Here is a 22,959-nt window from a genome sequence, read left to right as displayed (position 1 = left end):
ATTGGTTGCAGCATCTGTCAGTGGAGGACTGCCCCTTTAAATAGGGCGCCTCCAGCTGACAGATCTTACTGCGCATGCGCAGCCCACCCGACGCGCAGATCAGCAGTGGGGAACCCGGAGGAGCAGGTAAGTGAATCCAATTAGTGGGTTGCCTGCTACGATCGCGCGGGAAACCCACTAATTTCACCGGGCGCGATGGACCACCCGCCGAGAACCCGCACCCCTGTAAAATCGGACCCTATAAATCTACATCTTTCTTAATCAAGGTCCCCCTCTTCTTCTGTAAATAAATCCAATAGTTTAATTTACATTTGAACCAATACATGTGCTAAAGTGCATTTTATTTTGGGTGGGAAGAACAACAGCTACGAGACTTGGGATGGACAGTGAGCATTGGGATGACAGTAAGACCATTGCGGCATGCAGGGAGGCAGCAGTGCACCAGAACACACAGGGCATCAAGACTCCGGGCGAGAGGCAACAGAGCATTGGAAAGACAATATGAGGAAAGCTGGGAGAGTAAGCAGCTTCAGGACAAGGGGTGGAAAGGGACAGGCATCAGCATCAGAACTCAGGGAGTTGCTGCTGCCTTCAGAAGGTTTAGTGAGGTCCTTGCATGCATGCACAAAACAATACAGAGCAGCCTGTATTTATTTTCTGCACTGCTTTAGGCATAATTTTCTGGCCGTTCGTACTTAATGAGCAGAAAGTTTAGTGTGACCACCTGTTGCCCTGTCGAAAAATGTCACTTCACACTTGCACATGCGCAATATTTTAAGCATTCATAGAGACACCAGATGATAAAAAGATTTGGGGCAATTTTCTGACTCCGTGCCTTCGGCAAGGAGCATCACCCACCAGAAAGTCAGGTGTGTGCGGTGCACGACTTTATGACCATTGATTTGCTTGGTGTAATCACCTTTAGGAATTACATTCTGATTACACTGACTGAATTCTTGTATTGTTGTCACAGAATTGCTGGCCTGTCCTTTTTAAATGAATGACAACGTTTTTAAATTTTCAGTTAGTCACATCTAAAGTGCAAGTAGGCAACGTAGATCCATCTGTTATATTTTAGTGTCTTTTCTGCCCTTCTAACTCTAGATATTTTGGTTTCTGTGTTTTACACTACTTTCATAGGTGAACCTTAGCTCCCTACGGCCTTGAGAGTATCTTTACTAGCTCTGATAACTCACTAAATGTTGAGAGTGTATGCAGGGTAATGAACTAAAAACCTTTCTTTAAGTTTCTTTAGGTATTAGATGTATCCTGTGCCTCTAAAGGATTCTCCTTGTCTTTGAAAGCAGCAGAGTAACCCTAACAACAGAGCTTGTTATAGGCTTTAAGACCAAACAAATATATTGAACAACAGTTGAACAAATGAATAAATAACATGCATATGCATACATTTACAGTAGATGTTAGACTAGCTCTTGAAATAGATAAAATAATAAATGATTCACAATTCTTTATGATGAACCATAATTTTTTAACTACAGGAGCTAAGTAGTCTGACTGGGCTCTTTGAAAGTCCTAGACTGACTCTGATTTGAACAGTCCAAACTAATTAAATACCTCTGCAACATTGCCTGGCCTTTGTGGATTTGAATAACTGTCAGCTAAATGCAAAAGGAGCTGCCAGTCATACATGTAATTGAAAAAAAGAATCACAAAATTGTTTGTATTTGAACTGTGTTGCTTGGCTTTGTCCTCAAGCTATCTGCTCGGAGCAAACCATTTGGTCCTTGCAATATTTGTATTGATTTAGGTTGGGTACATGATTCTGAAAGCAGCTGGTTTTTTATTCCTTATATATTATGATTGAATTAAATGAACCACCTCCAAGTTAAATCTGGACAAAAATGCTTCCGTTTTTTCACACAAACCTCGACCATAGAATACAGAACACAAATCTTGATTTAGCTTTGCATTTATAAAAGGTATGGGACCTAAATTCATTGGCACCCAAAACTGAGTGCAATTTGTGCAGGGTGCAGACAAGGAAGTGCAGTGAGGAGACTGTCCTAATTTGGTCCTTGGACCTCATTGTAATAGTCAGGGCTAACAGCCTGAGAGCCTCCAGAGGCAGCTCGCCCGTGTGTCCGGATGGAATTTGAGCCACTTAACTTGCATCGGGGGGTGGGGGGGGGTGGAGGCGGGGTAGGGCTTGAGTGCAGGCCGGCTCCACATCAAGGTAAGTATGAAACAAATGCTTACATTTTTGCTGGTACCCTACTGCAGTCCTTTTAAGGGCTACTGGTTAGGCCGCTTGTAGACGAGCTAATGGTGAGCGGAGCAGGCCTGGCGCCTGTCCTGCTCCCGGCAGACAAATTCCGTGGATGGGTCCTGAAATGGGTATAAGACTCTCATTTCCATATTGAAATGAGGCCTATGATCGTTTCAGGCGGCTGCCATGGCCGACTTAAAAAAGGCCCTGATGAATTTAACAGTGGGCTCGGGACGGGCACAGTTCGGGTGCAGGTCTTCCCACTAAATTTGTCATCATTGCGCCCATTTTAAATGAGCACAACAATGCTGAACTTCTACCCCTGTATTAGGTAGTAACTGTCTGATCACATTAAATAATAAAAATAATCACACTAACTGAATGATGCACTGATCAGTATTCAAAAACCAAGTTTTTACATGAATAAGTGAATTGTGTTTAATATAAAAATAGAAATACTGTACTCACAAAAATTACATATAATATATGGCTCTTGCTACTGATAATTCTCAGTATTGAATAATGTCTATTTATTCCTTTAGTTCATGTGCAAATTTATTCTTTGAATCACATAAATAGTTATCAATTTTTGGAAATACTTTTATAGATCTTCAAGATCAGATAAATCTACAATGACTTTGATGAATAATGTGTCATCTTTTATAAATGTTGCAGTTTTCCCCCCTTCAAGTACAGTGTGAGGCACAAACCGTGGACATCCAGACGCAATATTCATTTCCGAAACTGGTCTTTTAAAGCTAGTGCTGCCGGCATCTGCCTTAAAGAGCTCTACAATGTGATGCTTCTTTGGGCTCTGGTCAAGCAGCGTGAGGGTGACCTTCTGCCTGAATGGCCACAACAGCAGGGAGTCATACTCACCTTTCATAACCACAAAAAACAAAGACAGATGTGTCCCTTTGCCTGCTCCATCTCCGTTTAAGTATGCTCTAGCACACAACCTGTATCCACAGCGACTAGTGTAAAAGGGCTGGCTAAAAAGAGAAGGTGTGCGGCCTTCTGCTGCTTCCTGCTTTCTCTTTCTGTAATCGCAGATCTTCCAAATCAGTTTGCCATTGTAGCTAGTAGCTTCTAAAACTCGAAATCTTTCATTAGTCTTTTCCAGTAGCTCCTTATGAGCATTTAACAACGATTCATGTTGCTTCAGGCAGGGCTGAAAAGTAACTAATGGAGAAAAAATATACATAATATAATCAAATTTATGTCTTTAAAAAGTTCACAAATTTCAACATTTTATTAGCTGCTTTACTATATACACTTCACTTATTAATAACTGGGACCCCTAGAATTCTGTGGCACAATATTGCCAATTTGTGCAGCAAAACATTGTAGATTCTGTGATAGGCCGATTCAGTTTCTGTGATACAATACAAAATGGTGGATGATACTAAGTGGTTGATGCAGTAGCGAGTCGGCCGGAGTGAGAGAGTCGGCAGAATGAGAGAGTCGGCAGGAGTGAGAGAGTCGGCCGGAGTGAGAGAGTCGGCAGGAGTGAGAGAGTCGGCAGGAGTGAGAGAGTCGGCCGGAGTGGGAGAGTCGGCAGGAGTGAGAGAGTCGGCAGGAGTGAGAGAGTCGGCCGGAGTGAGAGAGTCGGCCGGAGTGAGAGAGTCGGCAGGAGTGAGAGAGTCGGCCGGAGTGGGAGAGTCGGCAGGAGTGAGAGAGTCGGCAGGAGTGAGAGAGTCGGCCGGAGTGGGAGAGCGGGCAGGAATGGGAGAGTCGACCGGAGTGGGTGAGTCGGCAGGAATGGGAGAATCAACCGGAGTGGGTGAGTCGGCCGGAGTGGGGGACAGTTGGCCGGAGTGGGAGAGTCGGCCGGAGTGAGAGAGTCGGCAGAATGAGAGAGTCGGCAGGAGTGAGAGAGTCGGCCGGAGTGAGAGAGTCGGCAGAATGAGAGAGTCGGCAGGAGTGAGAGAGTCGGCCGGAGTGGGAGAGCGGGCAGGAATGGGAGAGTCGGCAGGAGTGAGAGAGTCGGCAGGAATGGGAGAATCAACCGGAGTGGGTGAGTCGGCCGGAGTGGGGGACAGTTGGCCGGAGTGGGAGAGCCGGCGGAGCGAGAGAGTCGGCCGGAGTGGTAGGGTCAGAATCAAATTATTTTAAATGATTAAGGGATTTGATAGGGTAAATATAGAGAAGCACTTTCCTCTGGCGGAGGAATCCAGAACAAGGGTACACAATCTCAAAACTAGAGCTAAGCCATACAGGAGTGAAATCAGGAAACACTTTTTCACACAAAGGGCTGTGGAAATCTGAATCTCGCTCCCTCAAAAGGCTGCGGATGATGGGTCAATTGATATTTGCAAGACTGAGATCGATAGATTTTTGTTGGGTAAGGTTATCAAAGGATATAGAACAAATGTGGTTAAATAGAATTGAGATACAGATCAGTCACAACCTAATTCAACAGGGGATGAATTGCCTGCTCCTATTCTCACGTTCCTTCCATATCCATAGAATCACAGAGTATTAGGACCCCTTTCATAACCATCTTCAGCCAGAAGTGCCGAGTGGATAATCCATCTCAGCCTCCTCCCGATATCCCCACCATCACGGAAGCCAGTCTTCAGCCAATTCGATTCACTCCACGTGATATCAAGAAACGGCTGAGTGCACTGGATACAGCAAAGGCTATGGGCCCCGACAACATCCCAGCTGTAGTGCTGAAGACTTGTGCTCCAGAACTAGCTGCGCCGCTAGCCAAGCTGTTCCAGTACAGCTACAACACTGGCATCCACCCGACAATGTGGAAAATTGCCCAGGTATGTCCTGTCCACAAAAAGCAGGACAAATCCAATCCGGCCAATTACCGCCCCATCAGTCTACTCTCAATCATCAGCAAAGTGATGGAAGGTGTCGTCGACAGTGCTATCAAGCGGCACTTACTCACCAATAACCTGCTCACCGATGCTCAGTTTGGGTTCCGCCAGGACCACTCGGCTCCAGACCTCATTACAGCCTTGGTCCAAACATGGACAAAAGAGCTGAATTCCAGAGGTGAGGTGAGAGTGACTGCCCTTGACATCAAGGCAGCATTTGACCGAGTGTGGCACCAAGGAGCCCTAGTAAAATTGAAGTCAATGGGAATCAGGGGGAAAACTCTCCAGTGGCTGGAGTCATACCTAGCACAAAGGAAGATGGCAGTCATTGTTGGAGGCCAATCATCTCAGCCCCAGGGCATTGCTGCAGGAGTTCCTCAGGGCAGTGTCCTAGGCCCAACCATCTTCAGCTGCTTCATCAATGACCTTCCCTCCATCATAAGGTCAGAAATGGGGATGTTCGCTGATGACTGCACAGTGTTCAGTTCCATTCGCAACCCCTCAGATAATGAAGCAGTCCGAGCCTGCATGCAGCAAGACCTGGACAACATCCAGGCTTGGGCTCATAAGTGGCAAGTAACATTCGCGCCAGATAAGTGCCAGGCAATGACCATCTCCAACAAGAGAGAGTCTAACCACCTCCCCTTGACATTCAACGGCATTACCATCGCCGAATCCCCCACCATCAACATCCTGGGGGTCACCATTGACCAGAAACTTAACTGGACCAGCCATATAAATACCGTGGCTACGAGAGCAGGTCAGAGGCTGGGTATTCTGCGGCGAGTGACTCACCTCCTGACTCCCCAAAGCCTTTCCACCATCTACAAGGCACAAGTCAGGAGTGTGATGGAATACTCTCCACTTGCCTGGATGAGTGCAGCTCCAACAACACTCAAGAAGCTGGACACCATCCAAGATAAAGCAGCCCGCTTGATTGGCACCCCATCCACCACCCTAAACATTCACTCCCTTCACCACCGGCGCACTGTGGCTGCAGTGTGCACCATCCACAGGATGCACTGCAGCAACTCGCCAAGGCTTCTTCGACAGCACCTCCCAAACCCGCGACCTCTACCACCGAGAAGGACAAGGGCAGCAGGCGCATGGGAACAACACCACCTGCACGTTCCCCTCCAAGTCACACACCATCCCGACTTGGAAATATATCGCCGTTCCTTCATTGTCGCTGGGTCAAAATCCTGGAACTCCCTTCCTAACAGCACAGTGGGAGAACCGTCACCACACGGACTGCAGCGGTTCAAGAAGGCGGCTCACCACCACCTTCTCGAGGGCAATTAGGGATGGGCAATAAATGCCGGCCTTGCCAGCGACGCCCACATCCCGTGAACGAGTAAAAAAATTTAAAAAAAAATTTTTTGCATGGACACAAATTCACACTGGTGCAGGGATGCCAGACTATTAGTTGGATCAACTACATTTTATACAATAGGAGCCCACTTTAGGTACTTGTGTTTACCATGAGGAAATACATCAGTAAAGAATACTGTGTAACCTTTATGTTAAAGAGGAAGTATATTCTACCAAATTGCTTTGGAATCTAAATGTTATAAAGATACCTGTACAATTAGCATCTTCTCTCAAGTCACCTATTGTTGCCACATTTTATGCTTTAGAACCGCTATTTAGAAACAGCCGACAGCCTAAGAGCAGACATTTTGTGTGAAACATCCTCCTGTGTCATTATGATCTGCCCAAGTGTATTGTGGATATAATTCTCCATTCATAATGCCAATTTAGGTGAATTATGAGTAGTTCAGTAGAATATATTTGCCCTAAAAACTGACATAACTTTGTAAAATTTACATTAAATGAAAAAAACCTTTAAATAAAAAATACAATTTGTACTATTAAAGAAACAAAACAAAAGTTGATAGTAATACAGACCTAGTGACGCAATGTTATTTTCAGCACCTTCCACCTTTTCCTTCAATATGTTAATGATTTCCTTCAGTGCTGAGATTTCATTATTTCCTTCTTGATCTAATCTTCTGCTAAGTTGTTGTGATTGCTGCTCAATGGTTATTATTTTGTCAGTGTGCCCAGCCAGCATTTTCTATATTAATGCAACAATATATCGAAATAACAATTAATACAGTAAGGATCAAGAAAGGGGAAAAAACAACATGATGGTAATTACAGCTTTGTTTAACCCTTTCAGTAACCAAATAGCATAATGACCCACAGGCATCTCATACATGACTGAAAAATTGTTAAAGGATACGTGTCAAAATTTCGACCACACAATTTTTAACAATTCAACAAGTAAGTCTGGCTCATGAGTAGAATATTAAGAAAAAGGCAAAGGCTTCAGCATGTGATGCTGTATTCTGTCTATACCCACAAGTGTGTCTCGGTGTAAACATTGTTTAATTTTTATGTTTGAAAAAATCATTTTCATCTTGTATTACAAACATGGGAGTGATTTCATTACATTTTGACTCTTTTTCTTTGCTAGCAGGGGGTATTGACAGGATCTGTGACCCCATGTATGTAAAGCACAAGACCATTCACACTAAAGGTTTAATGACCTTGATATAATCACTGCAAGTTTAATTAAATGCTTGCATTTGTGTGGTGCTTTGTCACGTCAAAACGTCTCAAACATAATGAATTACTTTTAGAGCACAGAAATTTAAAATAAATGGATTACACATTTTAATCCCTCAGTGTGGATAAAAAGAGTCAAATCTAGGCTTCCCCTGTGCTGTGCTCTGCTGCTCTCATATAGTGGATAGCCTCACTCCACTGCCAGAATGGTGTAAAAGAACTTTAAACAAACACCAATCATATGCCAAATGTATTGTATGAATAGAATATACTTCAGGGACTGGCGATTTACAGCCAACCTATCTTGCTTATTGTAAACAATTTTACAACACCAAGTTATAGTCCAACAAATTTATTTTAAATTCCACAAGCTTTCGGAGGCTTCCTCCTTCGTCAGGTGTTCACCTGAGGAAGGAGGAAGCCTCCGAAAGCTTGTGGAATTTAAAATAAATTTGTTGGACTATAACTTGGTGTTGTAAAATTGTTTACAATTGTCAACCCCAGTCCATCACCGGCATCTCCACATCATATCTTGCTTATGGCAGCAAGAGTTCTGAAGCTGACAGTAATTTGGCTTATATTTGAGGTTTCTGGCCTTGATTGTTTATTTTAGATCAGGGAAGAGATACCTGACTCTAAGGCCCTCCAACCTAGCATCTTTCAGGTGTTCATCCTCCTCCTCTTCATAGCAAAATAAAGGTAGTCCAACTGAGAAATCCAAATTTAGAGTGCAAAGCAATACTTTGAGCAGAGCTAAGTAAAAGTAAAAGCCCAGACTCAACCCCCCAAAGTATTAAAACTATCACTATACAGGCAAAGACCCATCCACCTTCAATAGCAGCACATTAAATTGCTTCCTCAATATCCTCAGGGATCCCTTACAGCAGTTCTTATTGCCAATGACATAGTGACAGTAATTATTTGAGGCAGATCTGTGGCGGAAATGGAGGGGACTTAGGCAGAAGGATTATTCACGCCCCCTTGACTTCATTTAAATGTGGCTGAACAGGATTCTGGCAAGGCATAAAGGGAACTGGTGATTTTTTTTGAGAAGAGAATTCTGGTGGATTTAGGTGGTAGCCTTTAAGAATATGTTTTCTGCTCTTTACTCCCCCAAATCCACCCAAAAATGAGCTGTAATTGGTAAGCTAATCCAGGCCATCATGGCTAAATAATATGGAGTAGCAAAAAGCAAAGCTTTACTGCTGAATCATTTGAGTTCAAATCCCCAGGAGCCATGCTGAATCTGAATAGTGCCCTAGTCAGTCCTCACATGGACTCTGTTCATTGTAATGTAAGGGGAGTATCCGGACCCTAGAGACAGTGCAGAGGAGAGCAAATAGGCTGGTTTGCATTGACAGAGGGATGAGCTATGAGGAATTACTTGGGTAAGTTCAGAAAGCGACATCTCAGGGGGGACCTCTTAAGAGATATATAAAATATTTAATGGGATTGAGAAAGTAAACTCAAAACAATAATTTCAGATATGCCAGGCAGCAGGACAAGACAGCATAGTTTAAGGTTTCTGAGAGGCAAATTTAGGTTATACATCAGGAAGTAGTTCTTTGTTCAGAGCGTGCTCAATAATTTGAATGGGGACTGGATTCTTTTAAGAAACAACCAGATGCTGTATCGGGAGGGTAAATGCTGCATCTGGGTTGGTGTTCTGGAAGGAAATGAAATGAGCTGAACAGTCTTTTTCATTCAAATCAATTGTGAGCATTAAAATCTACCCAGAACACAAGTGACAGTATTATCTACCTAGATGGTGATCTATGAAAATACATTATATGCAGAGAAATTTCTTACCTGTGTTTTTGCAACTTCATCGTCATTTTTGGAAATGTGTTCACTTAATTGTCTAATCTCTATGTCAAGATTGTTGATTTGTCCTTCTAACTGACTGATAACTTGGTTTCTTTCACAAAATGTTTTTTTCAGATCCAAAATCTATGATTAAGGAATAAAGGAAAGAATTGTGAATAACACTTAACTATAACAGGAAATACTACAAATGGACCAACTGCATAATTAAGTAACAATTGTTTTCAGCTCCATGGGAACATGCGTGTAAGTGGGGTACAAATGTTTGAACTCTTACTCAGTATGTTTATCTACATTTAAATTTTAATTTTACATGCAGAACATGCAATTTGACCCCAAATGCATTATAACTGCCTTTTGTGGGCATTTACCTGTATTTTTTAACTCCAGCAATACAGCAAAACCTCGCTGTGGAATGGTTTTATAAATGGCCAGAAATGAAAGACAGTCCTTACCAATTCATTTGGAAAAGGGCCAAATCAGTTATGATCTGCAAGAATCCCCTTAGCTGATGACATCACTGCAGTAGGTCTCCAGATTTCAACATGAAAAAATATACTAACCTTTATACAGCAGCCCTTCAAATAAAGTTTACCCGATGAATTACATGAAATAAATAAAAATAACACATTGAACATGTCTCAAGGTAAGTACTTTATCTTAAGGGCAAGTACGTTATATTACTAAGTGCAAACTGGCTACTGTGTTTGCCTTCAGAACAACAATAACTACACTTGAAAAGTAATTTATTGGCTTTGAAGTGCTTTGGGACATTCTGAGGACATGAAAGGTGCCATGTAAATGCAAGTTCTTTCTTTCTAAAGTACATTCATAAATAAATAGACCAGCTGATGTCTCATAGCATTACTCACAGTTAGTCAAAGATTTTATAAGAAGAGGTTTTATGCCAAATAGTATTACCTGGGACACTGATTTATTAGCATTAGTGGTGGCTCTAAAGATCTAGGAACACTAGAAAGGGGGAATATGGAATGGAAGTACTGGATTGGGGTTCTGGTAATACTTTGAAGAGATCCCGGGTTCTGAAAGCACTGGATGGTTCTGGGAACTAGGAAAACTAAGGAAAGGTTTTCTGGGAACATATGGATAAGTCCAGGGATCTGAACACAGTGGGAAGAAAGGTCCAAATGTTTGGATGCAATGGAGATAGTCCTGGAAGCAGGGAGCACCTGGAGGAGTGCTGCAGGTTTGGGAGCATTGTGGGTGGTCCAGGAGTCTGGAAGGATTTGTGAGCATTTGAAAAGGAGTCCTAGGAGTTGGTGGGGTGGGGGGTGGGGTGGTGGGGTGGGGTGGTGGGGTGGGGTCTGGAGGATGGGAGACCTAAGGTCTAGAAGGATTGGGGGGGGAGTCTGGGAGCAAGAGCAGGGCAGAGATTGGCTGTGTTAGGGGTTACTGACATCTAGCAGTATTGGTGGGAAATAAAATGAAAGTGCTTTTCAGAAAGTATTACCTGTTCTTCTAATTTATTATTGTTTGTAACAACAAGCAACAAGTGTTCATTTAAAGCAGAATGTTCATGTTCCTGGATATTCCTCCGTTTTTCCTGTGAAAATAATAGCACAATTACATGGTTTTACGATTTTAAATACGGAATACTGGTAATTTGCCAATTAAAGTCCCTGCTTACCCTGACATGGCAACCATATTTTTTGTAGCTACATTCCACTTCAGCTTCTGGACAGTTAGTCAGGTGTGCGTAAAGCTACAAAGAAACCACAAATATTTTGAAACACCAGTTCAGTATAGATAATGTTAACAGTTGTGACTATCTGAATATGTTATAGGACAGCTCCTGAATAAAATAATTATGGATGCATAACAGTCCTCTTCCTATATAAAGGAAAAAACATGTTCTTTGGAGTTGTTTTGTGATAATCGACATAACAGAAGTACATGACGGTGGAACACTTTTCTATTGCTTGTTTCATTTTAAAGCACTGCTTGGTAAGTTACAGCGGGGGTTAGATGTACTAGAGTAATGCTCCCTTTATACTCGCTTAACCCCAATCTGAAAAGAACATTTCTTGCTCTTTCAGTTTGACAGTCCCATTTCTCAAACCAGGCATTTATGTTCTCTGAGACTGCCAATTTATTCTCAACTTACTGTAATGGCCAATTTTGTGCTGTGGAAATACACCATGGATTGTGACTTCTTGAGTGTATTTTATATAGATCCTTTTAGTTAAAAATCTGCTGAATCTATTATCTTATTAGTCTGGGCTGAATTTGAATCCGAGCCCCAGAAATGAAAGAACAGAATCTAATAGTCTGCATCACACAGTCCCTCAATCATTTAGCAAAGTTGTTGCTGTCAAATTGTTGACCTATGTACTTGAAGGTTAGTATCAAACCATAATTATTAATATTATTAAAGGGCTTCCTACATTACCACGCAGCTGAGGGAGAAGTACATCAAACCACAGGCTTCCATCTTTACAGTTAATGATATGCCTGGGAGCTAAAGTCTGCTGTTGTGTTTTCTATAATGAAAACAAATATCACAAAACTATAGAAATTTCATTCTATGTTTGAATGTTGGCTTTGTTCACAAATAAGGATGAAAACTGCAGTATTTATGAACTTTAAGCACCAATTTCTTCCAATCCGATGCATAGTTTTACAATTATTTTAATTCCTTAAACCCAAAATTAAGCAATAGGCTGAACACTATTATTAAAAGCAAGAAAGAAATAAAGTGGATTGTTTAGCTTCTGCAGTTTTCGTTGTTCGTTGCAGAACTAGCTAGAAGCAGTGTGCAGAACCCAAGTGAACTGTTAAGATAAAGTGGCAACAGAACTTCCTGTGTAGCACAGAAAGTGATGCAAGATTCCCTAACTACAACTGTATAGCATCTCTGGGTGCTTGCATTCAAAAACCTGGGCAACATCTTAACGGTGCTCCCATTTAATGATTTGACTGTTTCTGTTCATTATGTTCCTCCCTCCACTTATTTTCATGATATATATGTCTGCGTACATGCAACAAAAACTATCAACTGTCAACAGTAGTTAAGCTTGTTGCACCAAATTAGCATATCTGCTCGTCAGAAACAGATCAATGTAAGGCTCCATGGAGATGATCTTGAAACAGAAGTAATGAGACAATTCAAGGAAGAAAAATTAATAGCATCCTAGGACTCATTCCAGGTGTTAGGGAAAAGTCTAAGTGCTAGAAATTATGCATATTAGTCCTAAAGTTTCCTAACAAAATGTTCAACATACATTATAAAACAGATAGAAGGGAATGATTTCAAGTTTATACTGAAAAATCCAAACTTGGAACATAGATAATGGTATAAACCACTCAAGCTTTGCGCTAATGCTTTCAAACACAGTCTGAATTCCCTTTCATATTATTTGGTGAAGCTAGCAGTTTAACAATCGAATAGCATCTGTGTTGTTTCTTGCCCATGAGGTGATTCAACAGCAAAGTGATGAGGCATCATCCATATCTTTTGCACAGGAAACACGCCCCAAAAGGTGTCAACTTAGAATTATTGTCCATCCCTTTCAGTTACAAGGGCAACTATCAGTGCATATGACAATAGGGCTATTAGCCTGTTGACATAAGAGGGAAACTGTTTAAAAGAGAATTATAAAAGATGTCAGATGGCTCACTGAATAAATACTGTGTGATGTGGTACTTAGCCATAAAAAACAGGGAAGTCTGATCCCTGGTCTGTGCTGAGTTAGCCATTCTCAACCAGGAAGATGGAAGGGAACTACAATTGGCCTCTGCATTATATGGTTATGGATTTTGCTATCCAATAAGCTCGTGGAGGGTGCCTGGTGCCCACGGAACTGTATGCCAACATGGGTCATCGCTGTCGGGAAGGAAGTAAAAGGTGAAAAAATTGAAAAAAAAAGTAGTCTAAATGTTGCATTATGAAGCAAATGTTACTGGATTTCATTTATTTGAAATATCTAATTTTTATAGTGTTGAGATAAAGGAGAATGTTTACTTTTGAATTTTTGCATTCCATCTAGTTTTACTTCGAGGACATATCGACCCCAATATCCTTCTCCCTCCACGCCCAGATGCTAGTCAGGCAGAATGCATATAAATGCACTGTATCTGACCTGAACCCACCTGTATTTCTGGATTCAGGTCATTAGCATGGCCTTGACACGACCCACCTCCCAGCAGGAGTCTGCTCCCAGAATCAGAGGTGGAAATGCAGCCACTGCTGCAGTCTTGAGAGGGCAAGCAGTGGCAATGGAAATGGGTTGAGTTGTAGTAGCTGGAATTGGGCAGGATGCAGTAGCAGTGGGAACAGTCAGATAGGAAGGGAGATGGCAGGAAGTTTAGGTGGCCACAATGGGGGTGGGTCCAATCAGACCTGGGAGTAGTGGCAGGGAGAACCAAGCCAACCACAGGTAAGTATAATCACTAGACCAGTTCCACAGCGCCACCTAGTTTGGAGATTCAGCTAGGAGAACTGACTCAGGACCGTATCACAGCTTAGAATAAAAATTAGGGCAGTTGAAGCATGAGAGAAAATCATGACGTAAATATTGTGATGGAATGAAATGTTACAAGAAGTAAGTGTGACATAGGAAGTGCATGCTATGTGCAAGACTTCTAATGTATTACTAACAGGTTACGTTGCTCATGCTGAGTCAGAGGATCTGCTTAAGTGTGATGGCTAAATTATGACAGGATGTAAGTATGACACTTACAGGATGTATGTATTATTTTCAAGTGTTATTTAAAAATAGATGGATATAGAAGAAATAGAAATTGATGTCAAACTAATTTTTTGTCCAGCATCTATAACATTGCATAGGTTACACAGTAATAAGACTGTTTCCTATCAAAATGCACAGTTATAAGACTTTTTTAACACAAGCATAATTTAATTAACCAATTAAGTATCCATAAACAACTTGCATTTAACGCAGTAAAACATCCCAAGGTGCTTCGACAAATACCACAAATATCCCACAGTAGAACACTCATCTAAGTGACATTATTTTAGTCATTTTGTTGGAACTTCTGTTGCATGGCAGCTAACTGTAACCGTGCATTTTGGTAAGAAACAGAGACTAATGAGAAATATGGTAATAAAATCAAATCAAAAATATTACTACCGACATTCACTTAATTCAACACTGTGCAAAAATGCTATTTTTGTTACTTCAAGTATTGCTTACCTCATTTCTTGACAAACATTCACCACAATCGTATGTACATTGAATAGGATACTTTGGACATACAATGTCTTCATGCTCCTTAAAAAAGAAAAATGCAATACTCAGTAAGTTATACCAAATTACAGCTAACTGAGTCTATAAGCCAGGTGATACTGTGGTACTCATATATTAATTATACTTACCTGTGATTGATTGGAGTTCATCATGTGATTAACTCCAGCCTTGGTCCTCCCAGTCACAAAAAGAAAAATAACCTATACATCTTTGGCACATCCTCCCAATATTGGAGCACTCTGTTCCCTTTGCCAGTCCACTCCCCATCCCCCGTCTGCCTCCACTCACCACCCCAATCCCCTCGCCATCCACTTTGTGGTATTAAGTCGTGCAGACCATGATGGTCCTAGGTTGTCTGTGCTAAATTAACTGACATCAGCAAGATACTACAATTGCCACTGTGCTAGGGAGGGAGAAAAAAACAGCTAGGCTTCCCTTCTTCGCAGCATTATCCAGTGACCCTGCTGGAAAGTACACCTCTGTTGAACATATGATTGGGCTCAGCTTTGATGATTGAGTAACCCACGAACGCTTGCTGTCTAAAGGAAGAACTTGTCTGTATATAATGCTTTTCATGCTCTCAGGATATCCCAAAGTGCTTTAAAGTCAAAGAATTACTTTTCTTTTTGAAGTGCAATTACTGTTGTTTTATGAGTAAACACAGCCAGTTAATCTGCTTTTGGTCGAGGGATAAATGTAGGCCAAGTCACCAGGAGAACATCCCTGCTCTTTCTCAAATTGTGCCTTGAGATCTTTTACATCTACCTGAGGGGGCAGATGGCACCTCAGTTTTGAAGTCTCATTGAAATGACAGCACCTCTCGCACTGTAGCACTCCCTCAGTACTGCACTGTAGTGTCATCTATGATTATGTGCTCAAGTCCTAGAGTAGGGCTTGAACCCATGACCTTCTGACTCAGAGGTAAGAATGATTCCACAGAGCCAAGGCTCAACCAGGAAGAATAGTCATTTGGGGAGGTACCGGTGAACAGGAAGTGCAAATGAAAACATACCCACATAGGTGGAGAACCAGGGATATAAGCACATATTTTACCCTCCATGATACAAAATTATGAAGTACCAATGCGCTGCACCAACACAATAATAGATCACTTTTTGAAAAACGGTATTACCTTCATGTTTTTAAAGATCAGATTCACTTTGCAATATTGGCAGGCTTCTTCTCTATATTCACACACTGTTTGCAAGTGACCCGTTAATTCTTTTCTTTGTAAGATAGCATCACAACCATTGATACATGCTACAGTTTCAAACTGGCATTTTTTAAGGTGATCCTAAAATAATAAAGAGAAAAAAAATCATCAGTAAGTCTTGATTTTTTGTTTTGGTAAATATTTTACATTCACCGGGATGAAAGATGTCAGTGCAGGCGAGTGGCACCTTTTTCACTTTTGGCACCCAAAGACAGCATCAAACACTCCCAAGGTGCAAAGAGCCAGAGGTAGATTAAGCATCCTGCTCTGCTCTGCTTCAACAGTGCGTCTTAACCCCTACCTTAGAAGAGTACCTCCTACTGCACCAGGATGAATTTTTCCATTTCCTTATGGCCTAAGTGAGACTGTACAATTTTCCGATTATGGATGGAAAATCATTGGCTGCACTGCACAATTTCCCGATATGCAGTCCCAACATGTGATACTCTGTGTCAGGAGCATGCAAGTGCGTCAATTCAACCAAATTGTAGACAGTTTTGTGCTGTGAGCCTGTTCCCAAAAGGAATTAGTTTGATAGTGTCCAAAATGCTTTCACTTAGCGCACTGAACTGTACTGGAACCCAGGTATCCAAGATGGATACCAGAATGTACTGTTAACTCGCTGCATTACTCAGTTCTCCCACCTTCCATCTTGATCATTTCTAATAAGGCAGATACAATAACAGAGTGAGATCTCTATGATATATTTCAAGAACAGATAGCTCATTGGAGAGTGAGGAAGAAAACTGCTGTTTCATAATTTTTCTAAGACAAATTGAATTCTTCACATTAGCAGCAGTTACATTGACACTGGTGCAAAGAAAAAACAAAATGAGGCCATCGCTTCCAGATGCTCTTGCTTCATCTGATAATGGTCAACACTAATAGTTTTTTTTAAACTGTATTTTTGGCACTGCTATGTTGAGAATCTCAGCATTGCACCAGTGCCAAAGATACAGTATAAAGACAGGATCGGTACAGAATTTCAGTAGAAACATTTTTAATGTTCAGCACAAGTATAAATGTAGCATTAAAATCACAAGGGCATTTGAAAAGGTACCACATAATAAATTTATGGCAAAGATAACGGCACATGGAATTAAGAGAAATGTAGCCAGAATGGATAGAGAGATGGTTGGAGGGCAGAATGCAAAGGATATGGGCATAAGGAAGTTTTTTGGGCTAGATGAGAGGTGTTGCACAGGGGCCTGTTTTGGGGCTGCACTTATTTACTGCACATATAAATAATATGGACTCAGGAATTGAAGGAACAAAATCAAAATTTGTTCATGACACCAAATTGGGAATTATGACAAATTGTGACAAGAACTATGAAAGACTACAGGAAGATGCAGATACGCTGGCAAGATAGGCAGATGGGTAGTAGATACAGTTCAATGTACATAAATGTGAATTAACACATTCTGGAAGTAAGAATATGGAAAGCAATACACCTTAAAGGTAAGATCTTAAATGGAGTAGAGGAGCAGAGGGACTTTGATGTGCAGATACACAGGTTACTAAAGGTGGCAGTGCAAGTAGATATGCCATAAAAAAGGAAACAGAATGCAAATATTATACATAAAGGCAATACTAAACTTGTACAAGATCTTAGTTAGACCACAATTGGAGTATTGTGTACAGTTTTGAGCACTCCATTATAAAAAGGATGTAAAAACAATGGAAAAGGTGCAGCACAGATTCACTTGGATGGTACCAGGCGTTAAAATTGTGAAAAGAAACTTGAGAAGCTAGGGCTTTTTTTCTTACTAGATTTGAGAAGGTTAAGCAGTGGGAAAATAGAGGCATTCAAGATTACAAAGAGTTAAGATAAGATAAATAAAGATAGATTGTTTCCACTGGTCAGTAAGATGGTAACATAAAAATAATTACAATAAGAGTTCAAGGGGATGTAAAAAAAAATCTTTACACAGGGCGTGGTCAGAACGTGTAATTCTCTGCCATAAACAGTTGTTGAAGCAGAATCCATAAGTTATTTTAAAAGGGAATTATCTGGTTATTTGATGAAAAGGTTTAGTAAAAGGAATATGAAGCCAGCTGGAGAGTGGGATTAGACTAGGTGCCTCATGAAGAAAAACATTGGTCCAGATTTCATGGATCAAATGACCTGATTCTGTTCTGTAACATTCTATGAAAGTCACAAGGATGACCATGTAGGGACAAGATTAACAGATATGGAATTTGGAATCTGCAAAAGAATGGAATACATAAACTGATCAATATTCATTACACATGTCCTAATGCAATATTATCAGAATTTTACACTTTTGCTGGGAATACGTAATTGTAAAAGTAAACAAGAGTGGAAATATGGTGGAAAGGAGAGCCCACTGAACAAAGCAGGAAAGAATGTGGCTGCAAAAGCTACAGCAGAATGAAGTAGAAGCGGGTGACATATAATTATACTGTGTCACTACAATAATGCAGTGAATGGTTTTTGGAAATGTAATCTCCAAAAGACTCCCAAAGACTTCAGTACCAGTAAGCAATTTGAGTTGGCTGTTAAGGATATAGCAACATTATTGTAGGATGCTTTGCTAAACCTTACAAAATAATGAGATACAGTAAAAAACAGTAAAACCACAGAAACATGCTAATGTTCACATATTTTAATAAATATTTGCCATTTGAAGTAAGATGGGTATTATTTTGTTATGTGGAATGTGAAGTACTATTGAAACAAATGGCAAAATCATATTTATGTCTCCATACATATGAAATAATTGGAAATTCTACAGTAGGTCATTAAAAATTGTAAAAGCACTTCTACAGTACTTACCCCTAAACGTCCAAGTGATACTTTTACATTGCAGTCTGGTGCATTTTTACAGTACACCATCAAATTCCACACTTCCCTCTTGCAGCAATTATCTCTAAATATCTTTCAAAAAAGATACATATATTAAATATTATTATTTTATTAAACTAGAAATACTCAACTTTTCACAAATAGACTCTAAAATAAAAAGAGGAACTGCTAGAAATGTACAAAAGTTCAGTCAGCATTTGAACGAGAAGGGCTAGTTAACCTTGAATTCTAATGAAGGGTCCCACCCAGAGCAGCAAAGTATGTTTCACTTTCAGATGTTAATTGACCAGTAGTGCATTTCTAACATTTTCTGTTTTATTTTCAGATTTCTATCATTCATGGTTTTACTTTTTATTTTCATCTTACTTTAATTTGCACTTTATCCAGTAATTCGAGTTGAGCAATTTTAACAAAACAGCACAGGAGCCATTTTTTGCACAATTTCAATTTGAGTTAACATAATTTGAATAACTTCATATTGAATAGACTGTATATTCAAAATATTGGTGTGCATTTTTAATATTTTCTTGTCCCATTAATCAGATGGAAAGATCATTACTTACACTATATCAACCATGGAACCCTAGCATCAGAAGACTGAGCTTTGAACAAAGATTGGAGAAATGAATGGTTTTTAGTCTTGAAAGGAGGTGGCTGAGAGGGCATTTTATGGAGCTATGTGTAAAATAGTAAATGGTATAGAAAGGTCCATCCAGAATATGACTTCAAGTTTAAACTGTAACAATGGGACAAGAGGGCACAGATTAAAACTAGGACTGATGTCAGGAAGTTCTTCACGCACAGTGATCAACATGAGGATGGGACTTCTGGATAGGATAATGGAGGAAAATATACAGGAATAATTTAAGAAACATTTGGGAGCTGTTATGATTGGGAGGGAGAGGACTGTAGCTTTGTCCTGGATTAATGAGCTATCCCAATCTGCTTTGCGATAGCAATTGTTGTGAAGGACAGGAAATTTGTTGTTATTTATTTGGTGAACATTTATTGCTCAATTTGCATAAATAGCATGATTGCTCAAACAGTGATATGTAGAAGTGCCCAAGAGTTAAAAATAAAATGTTTTTTTTAAATTATGAAAACAATTGACAAGCTATTTGGTAACCACTGGGAGTTATATTGTTAATCACCTGCTCTTAGGGATCTTGCCAGATAAAAGCCAATTTTGGTATAAACAAGAAGTGTGTGTTTGGGTGAAAGTTAGCAGGAATGCTCTGTGAGTGACTGTGGAGACCTTTGGAGAGGAAATGGGAAAAAATTGCATAAATACCTGAGTCTGTAATGAGTTCCTACTGCTCACAAGACACGCAACCAGATTCTGGAAATTCTTTAACATGCTGCAACATCATTGGTCTTTCTACTTTTTTTGGTAAATCAGTAATTGTGTTTATCTTTTGATAAACTTACTATAATTTCTGCTTCCCAACTTCCCCAGTTGGTAGTTTTTACTATTAAAATAAAATTGGCTTTGACATTGAGAGAGATGTTTCTGGTGGCAGACTGCAAACTTTAGATCAGTGTTAAGTTGAAGCTTCACCAACTTTCAAAAGGGAATTGGATAAATACTTGAAGGGAAAAAATTTACAGGGCTATGGGGAAAGAGCAGGGAAATGGGACTATTTGGATAAATAACCTGGCCACTTTGCTTATTCTCCATACAAATACTGATGTTTACTAGGCTCAGTGGGTAAATGAATCATGTTGAGTGGTACTGAACCAAGAAGATTCCTTCTTCAATCCTGGTGTATGCTGAGTGAACTGACCTCAGCTGATGCAGTTGGAAGGCGGGGAAATGAGGTTAGCCTCAGTGTCCCTAGCTAGGGAAGGGGACAAAATAATTAGTACGGCTTGCTGCTGATATCACAATCCAGCAACCATGTGTGAATGTTGGATGTGGACCAGATTGGGCTCAATTGTGATATCTCTCTCTGTTGAATACCCCGCCACCAATCTGGCTTAGATTTTTCAATTGGGGTGCATCCCCAGCAGGGCAGGACTTTCACCTGATACAGAGATGCTCCCCTGATCCCAATTGACTTTCCAGTCCCAGGATTATTTTCACGCTGGAGGCAGGCTCTCCGGCCTCCGCCAGAGAGTCACACCAAACTCGGCCGGGATCTTGCTGTGGTCGGCCTCAGTGGCCTGCTGCAGTGGGAGAAAGAAGGCAGCCCCTGAGCTTCCTGAAGAATCAAACAAAAACTTTCCTTAAAAACATTTTTTAAAATCTAGTTGGATATGCAGATAGGGTTAGATGAAGTAGAGTGAGAAGAGGCTCGTGTGGAGCATAAACACAGGCACAGACCAGTTGGGCCGAATGAAACTGGAATGTCACTACTTGGGGCAACACAAGTGGAATTGTTTTTGCTTGATGACACTTTACTTGCACTTGAGATGCTTTCAGTATAACAGCATCATAAAGAAGCTATGCAACATGACCTTCCCTCCTGTCTTCCAAAAGGCTAACTACTCCCAGTCAACCCAACTGAGATCAGGAAGTCACTGCAAGGTACTGCAGAGGCAAACTGTGTTCTTCCACTCCTTGGCATGTAACATTCGTGCTACCTGATGATTTCAATGATTGCTGCGTGCAGCCAGCGCTACTTGCGCTGTTGATTGGCTGCACGCACCAGCAGGGGGCTCCTATATTGGGAGTGGCTAGCACTCTTAAAGGAGAGGTGCAGTGTGGCTGCAGGAAGTGCTGGAAGTGCTTTGGGAAGTGATTCTGTGCTGGAATATACTGAAGAATGGCTGCGCCTGCGAGAGAGCGTGCACCAAGGTTCTCGGATGGTGCACTAGAAGCCTTGGTGGAAGAAGTGGACAGAGGGCCATCCTGTATTCGCAGGGGGGCAGGAGGCCCTCCAGACACATGCTGTAGAGGCAGTGGGAGGCTGTGGCAGAAGAGGTCAATGCCAGGAGCGTCGTACCACCCACATGGATGCAGTGCAGGAAGAAGTTCAATGATTTGACATGAGTGGTCAACATGAGTGAGTTCAAGTTTCAAGTGGCAAATCCTACCAACTGCACCACTAGCCTCATCCGCTGCTCCACCCACTACACCCTACCCCCATCACCCACCTACCAACAAACTCTTTCAATCCCTACTCAACCCTTCAAATCACATGCTGCATCTCACCCTCACACATTACCACAAGCCACACACCCACAACTCACAGGTCACCGGGTAATGGCCAACGAGTGTTATTGTGACTGGAAGGCTGTTTCCAGTGGGGGATCTACAGGGCTCAGTACTAGGTCCCTTGCTTTTTGTGGTATATATTAATGATTTAGACTTAAATGTGGGGGGCTTGATTAAGAAGTTTGCAGATGATGCAAAAATTGGCCATGTGGTTGATAGTGAGGAGGAAAGCTGTAGACTGCAGGAAGATATCAATGGACTGGTCAGGTGGGCAGAAAAGTGGCAAATGGAATTCAATCTGGAGAAGTGTGAGGTAATGCATTTTGGGAGGTCAAACAAGGCAAGGGAATACACAATAAATGGGAGGATGCTGAGAGGTGTAGAGGAACAGAGGAACCTTGGAGTGCATGTCCACAGATCCCTGAAGGTAGCAGGACAAGTAGGTAAGGTGGTTAAGAAAGCACACGGGATACTTTTCTTTATTAGATGAGGCATAGAATATAAGAGCAGGGAGGTAACGCTCGAACTGTATAAAACACTGGTTAGGCCACAGCTAGAGTACTGCATACAATTCTGGTCGCCACATTACAGGAAAGATGTGACTGCACTAGAGAGGGTACAGAGGAGATTTACAAGGATGTTGCCAGGAATGGAGAATTTCAGCTATGAGGAAAGATTGGATAGGCTGGGGTTGTTTTCTGTGGAACAGAGGATGCATAGGGGTGATTTAATTGAGGTGTATAAAATTATGAGGGGCCTATATAGAGTGAACAGGAAGGACCTATTTCCTTTAGCAGAGAGGCCAATATCCAGGGGGCACAGATTTAAAGTAATTGGTAGAAGGATTAGAGGGGAGCTAAGGAAAATCTTTTTCATCCAGAGGGTGGTAGGGGGGTCTGGAACTCACTACCTCAAAGGGTGGAAGAGGCAGAAACACTCATCACATTTAAAAAGTACTTGGATATGCACTTGAAATGCCATAACCTACAAGACTATGGACCAAGTGCTGGAAAGTGGGATTAGGCTGGGTAGCTCTATTTCGAACAGCATAGACACGATGGGCCGAATGGCCTCCTTC

General features: G+C 41.2%; 1 protein-coding gene across 2 annotated transcripts in view; it reads right to left on the bottom strand.

Moving 5' to 3' along the window:
- Positions 1 to 2,764: 2,764 nt before the first annotated feature.
- Positions 2,765 to 22,959, bottom strand: part of LOC137324506 (TNF receptor-associated factor 5-like) — a 49,564-nt gene continuing 29,369 nt past the window's right edge. For both annotated transcript variants that reach the window (XM_067988864.1, XM_067988863.1), the window contains 8 exons: positions 18,695 to 18,796; positions 15,814 to 15,975; positions 14,628 to 14,705; positions 11,102 to 11,176; positions 10,925 to 11,017; positions 9,439 to 9,579; positions 6,967 to 7,135; positions 2,765 to 3,409 (listed from right to left, as the gene is read on the bottom strand). In XM_067988864.1, the coding sequence (XP_067844965.1) occupies positions 2,829 to 3,409; positions 6,967 to 7,135; positions 9,439 to 9,579; positions 10,925 to 11,017; positions 11,102 to 11,176; positions 14,628 to 14,705; positions 15,814 to 15,975; positions 18,695 to 18,796 (1,401 nt within the window). In that variant the 3' untranslated portion in view covers positions 2,765 to 2,828. The remainder of the gene's footprint in view (positions 3,410 to 6,966; positions 7,136 to 9,438; positions 9,580 to 10,924; positions 11,018 to 11,101; positions 11,177 to 14,627; positions 14,706 to 15,813; positions 15,976 to 18,694; positions 18,797 to 22,959) is intronic.

This window comes from Heptranchias perlo, chromosome 8, assembly GCF_035084215.1.
Source record: "Heptranchias perlo isolate sHepPer1 chromosome 8, sHepPer1.hap1, whole genome shotgun sequence".
In the NCBI taxonomy this organism is placed as follows: domain Eukaryota; kingdom Metazoa; phylum Chordata; class Chondrichthyes; order Hexanchiformes; family Hexanchidae; genus Heptranchias; species Heptranchias perlo.
This window is presented reverse-complemented; position numbering and strand designations above follow the sequence as displayed.